General features: G+C 36.9%; 1 protein-coding gene across 1 annotated transcript; it reads right to left on the reverse strand.

Moving 5' to 3' along the window:
* Positions 1-690: 690 nt before the first annotated feature.
* LOC141701221 (uncharacterized) lies at positions 691-1,504 on the reverse strand. Its single transcript, XM_074504912.1, has 2 exons — positions 1,245-1,504; positions 691-1,099 (listed from the first exon to the last, which is right to left on the reverse strand). Exons 1-2 carry the CDS (start codon positions 1,502-1,504, stop codon positions 691-693), a joined length of 669 nt encoding a protein of 222 aa, XP_074361013.1.
* Between the last annotated feature and the right edge of the window lie 3,744 nt (positions 1,505-5,248).

The raw sequence follows: 5,248 nt of genomic DNA on the forward strand, positions 1-5,248 counted from the left end.
AACAAGAATTATCCCTTTGAGAATTAAATGTCAATGTTAAGAAAAAGAATTGAGTTACATTTATAATAACTTTTTTCAATCAATCAATCAATCGTACCTAATAACACCACCTAGGGCAGTGTCTGGGGAGGGTGTATCGTACGCAAGCCTTACCCTCATTCCAAAGAATGAAGAGGTTGTTTCCTGAAAAGACCAAGACTTGTGTGTATGCACAAATATGTGTGTCCTAGGTAAGCAATGATCCATAAACATAAGTACGGAAAGCGAGGCAACCATAAACAATGATATAATATCTCAGCCCATGTCCTTCTTCGCACGGGACTTACCGTAAAAAGCTTCGTTCATTGGTTCATTGTTGTAAGCCTCTTCTATTTCTCCTCCTGCACTCTTTTTGATGCCTCAAATGCCATATTTCCCTTGGAGATCACTCTCCAAACTAAATATTTGAAGTACCACAAACCTGTCAAAAAAACTAAAACAACACACAATCCATCTACCATATCATGTAATTAGTCATATGGCATTAAAAAACGACACTGTAGCACCTACACGAGCAACTAAGACTATTAATAACTATGAGAATAAACTACCAAACTTATGAAGTATAAGTACTAGACAAATAAAATTATTACCAACTACCAAAAAGTGCACTAAATTACAAACTACACATGCAAACTACGAAAGTCCAAACTAATCTGCCACCCTTATCCTCCTGCGCCAAGATCTCCTATCTGAGGTCATGTCAGCACTGAGGTTTAGGGCCCTTAAGTCCAGCGTGAGTAGATTAGCCCAAGTCCTCCTTGGCCTCCCTCTCGTTCTTGATCCTGATACCACTAAATCTTCCACCCTGCGCACTGGAGTAGCTATCCTTCTTCGCCTAATATGCCCAAACCAACACAATTGACCTTCCCTCACTTTTTCTGCAATAGGCGCAACTTGTAATTTATTCCTGAAAAAACCATTTGACAATCTATCCAACATGGTACGTCCATAAATCCACTTTAACATTCTCATTTCCGCCACCTCTAACCTACACTCTTGAGCCTTTTTCAATGCCCAGCACTCCGACCCGTATAACAAGGCCGGTCTGATCGCTACCCTATAAAGTTTTCCTTTTACTCTAAAGGGACCCTCCTATCACATAATATTCCTGTAGCAGCCCTCAATTTTAGCCATCCTAATTTGATACGATGTGTAACATCCGCATCTATCCCCCTTCCTTATGCAAAACAGAACCCAGATACCTGAAATTATCTTTGGGGGGCAATACTTGATCGGCCATCAGAACATCCACCCCCTCACCATTCGGTAGATTACTAAAGTTACACCACAAATATTCCGTCTTAGACCGACTAATCCGCAATCCATTAGACTCCAATATATACCTCCATCGCTCTAATGTTACATTAACTGCAACCCTTGTCTCCTTAATTATGACTATATCATCCGCGAATAGCATACACCAAGGTACACTATCCTGAATACCCCTAGTTAGAACATCCATTATAACTGCGAAAAGAAATGGGCTTAGCGAGGATCCTTGGTGAAGTCATATTCCTACCGGAAAGTAATGAGCATCCCCAACCGGTGTTCGAACACACGTCCTTACCTGAAAATACATTTCTTGTATCACCCTCAAATATATCCATGGCACCCCTTTAGCCACCAAACTTTCCCAAATAACCATTTACCCATTCATTCCGGCCATCTCTAATCTTATCTACCCCCTCTACTCTCTAACATACACAATTTCTGAATTTCTTTATGTGTTATTATTTAATTTATGAAAAATAAATGCGAGAGAAGAGATATGATCTTTTTTATTAAATAATACAAATGTCCTTCCTTTATCCAAGAAAACTGTGGTTTATTCATCCAAAGCAATATTCAAACATGTTCCCATCCCGGTTTACTCGTATTTACTTTGTTGTTTTTCTCCCCCAGTTCTCCGGGTTTGGCAAACAACTCCTTACTTGATCCGCCACCAAATAAACATAACCACATATAAATATACTTCAACTGGTGTACAAATTGCCTCTGAATGGACTAGATTCTCCGATAGTACCAAAATAAAAGGGCCAATATTAAAAGAAATACAGGGAGATGAAAGCCTTGTCATCAAGTTTGATAATTAGGGTATCTATAGGAGTTGTCATTAGATATATTTCCTTGTTATTTATTTATTTATAGTTTATTTGTGTTTTATAGTTTCTTGTTATATATTGTGTATTTTTCATTTATAAGTTGTGTGTTTTCGTGCAATAGAGTTATCTTTAATTGATTGATTTGGTAAGAAGTAGGGGTGATGGTGGTGATATTGGTAGTAATTTAGGGAGAAGAGTTTCTCGGGAGGGGCAAAGGTCAACTAATGTCTATTTTCGAGTAGGTACGATGAATGTAGGTTCTCTGACCGAGAAATTTTTAGAACTTGTGGATATGTTAAAGAAAAAAAAGGTAGATGTGATTTGCATTCAGGAAACTAAGTGGAAGGGTAGTAGTACTAAGGAAGCTAACGGGTTTAAATTGTGGTATTCAGGGGTTGGTAATACAAGGAATGTTGTGGGTATTTTGATAAGTTCTCTCTTGAAGGAGAATATAGTAGAAGTGAGTAGAGTCAGTGATAGGATTATGAAGATTAAACTCGTAGTTAATGAAGAGATCGTTAATTTTGTAAGTGTGTATGCACCCCATGTTGGTTTGAGTGAGTTAGCGAGAAAGATTTTTTGAGATTGTTTGGATGAAATAGTTAGGTTGATACCTAGGGACCAGAATTTATATATAGGAGGTGATTTTAATGGTCATATTGGCGAACAATCAGATGGTTATGTAGGCATTCATGGGGGTTTTAGTTTTGGGTTGAGGAACAAGAGTGGGTGGGATCTTTTGGAGTTTGCTTTGGCACATGAATTAATGACTGTTAATTCTTGTTTTAAAAAAAGGGATGATCATCTGATTACTTTTAGGAGTGGAGGTTGTAACTCATAAATCGATTATCTTCTTATGAGAAAAGGCAACATGGATTGTAAAGATTGTAAAGTATTCCTGAGTGAGGCATGTACTACTCAACATCGTTTATTGGTAATGGATATATGTATAAGGAAAAGAGTAGTACAAGATAATAGAGAGGTGACACCGAACATTTTATGGAAAAATCTAAAGGGAGACAAAGTAGGTATTTTTAAAGAAAGGATTGGGTTGGCAAAAGACAGATTTTATGATGAGGATGTTAATAGAATGTGGAATCGATTGGCCTGTACAATCAGAAATGTAGCTATAGGTATGTTAGGGGTTACCTGAAGAAAGGTTCAGGTGCAGAAGGAAGCTTGGTGGTGGGACCAGGAGGTGCAGGAGCGAGTAAAAATTAAATATGATCCTTTTAGGGAACTTTTGTGTTGCCAAGATAATAAACAAGTTGATATGAGAAGAATTTTATAGAAGGAAGCTAGACGTATGGCTAAGAAGACAGTAGCGGAGGCCAAATCAAAGGCGTACGAGGCTATGTATAATCACCTTGGTACAAAAGAGGGTCAAAATGGTATTTATAGATTGATAAAGGTTAGAGAAAGGAGGAGGAGAGATTTAGGTTTTGTTAAGTGTATAAAGGATGTTAATGGATACGTGCTAGTGAAGGATAAGGATATTCGAAATAGATGGCATAACTATTTCAAGGAGTTATTTAATGAGGAGAGAATTGGTGTTACGGTGATATGATCAGATAGTGCGTCTGACTTTGACTTTGGTATTCAGCCTTCTATGAGCAGAGCCAAAGTTAAGGGAGCATTACCTAAGATGGGGAGAGGTAAAGCTACAGGGCCAGATCAAATACCTATAGAGGTATGGTTGTGTTTGGGTGAAGAGGGAGAGAAATGGCTAACGAGGTTATTCCACAATATACTTTGGACTAGTGTCATACCGCAGGAATGGAGGCTTAGCATGGTAGTGCCGATCTATAAAAATAAGGGAGATGCACATGATTTTAGCAATTATAATCAAATACATGATATACTAAAAAATGAAAATTTATAGCTAAGAAGCCCATATATTATTTATATTTTATCTTCATATTTGTTTAATTATACTATTAAATTTATTTTATGTTTATGTGTGACCTTTTTTCAGAGACATATGTAGAGGAATTTTATTTTTCTTGCTATTTGCAACAAGTTCCACAAACAATGAAGAAACTGCTCCAAGTCCCTTATGTTTGTCCTCTTCATCAAACTACTAGTGTAAGCTTTCTTTGTTCTTCTTTAAACTTTACTATGCAAATATATAAAATATATATATATATGCACATAGTACAAGTGAAGCCCTCATCACTATTTACCTTTATATTACCTGACACATGGTTGAAAATGAGATTTCTTACTTATAAAGATGTAGGCTCTGTTTGTGACAAATTATATTGCTGTAAAAACTTATATATCAATACAAGAACACGTAGGCTCGCCATTTTTAGCCTCACTAGAACCTTCTATTGATGTAATAGATCAGTAACTATTCAAAAAGTATATAGTTATGATTTTTCTTGAATCCGGTAGTAATCACTATTTAACTTTACATTACCCGATACATAGTTGAAAATGAGATTTCTTACTTGATAAATATGTAGGCTCTGTCTGGGACAAATTATAGTTTTGTAAAAACTTATATTTCAATACTTGAACAGGTGGGTAAACTTATATTTCGTACGCTCACCATTTTCAGCCTCATAGTCTTAGTAGTGGAATTTGTGGTGGTATTGTTGGTGGTGAAGTTCGTGCTAACTTAAGTAGTATCATTGGTGGTAACTTTAATTATGGCATCAACGGTGGTAGCATTGGTGGTATATTAGGTAGTCTTAGTAGTGACATTGGGGGTAACATGACTAGCATCTTTAATGGTTACATTGGTGGTACTAGAGACGATAACATTAGTAGTGGATTTGGTGGCATTGATGATGACATTGGTTGTAGTGCTCTTGTTAGTGCAATTGGTGGTATTGGAAGTGCTATTTTTGGTCGGATAATTGGTGGTGGTATTGTAGGTGTTGGTGTTAAAGTTCGTTGTAGTTTAAACATTTCCATTGGTGGCCACATTAATTATGGTATTACAGGTGGTACAATTGGTGGTGGCATTGGTGGTAATATTGCTGGTAGCTTTAGTAGTGGCATGGCTAGTTGTCATAGTTTCAGCATTGGTGGTATATATAGTTTCAGCATTGGTGGTATATTTGTTAGTCTTAATTGTGGCAAGGGTGGTAGCATTC

This window comes from Apium graveolens, unplaced genomic scaffold (assembly GCF_009905375.1).
Source record: "Apium graveolens cultivar Ventura unplaced genomic scaffold, ASM990537v1 ctg3595, whole genome shotgun sequence".
Taxonomy (NCBI): domain Eukaryota; kingdom Viridiplantae; phylum Streptophyta; class Magnoliopsida; order Apiales; family Apiaceae; genus Apium; species Apium graveolens.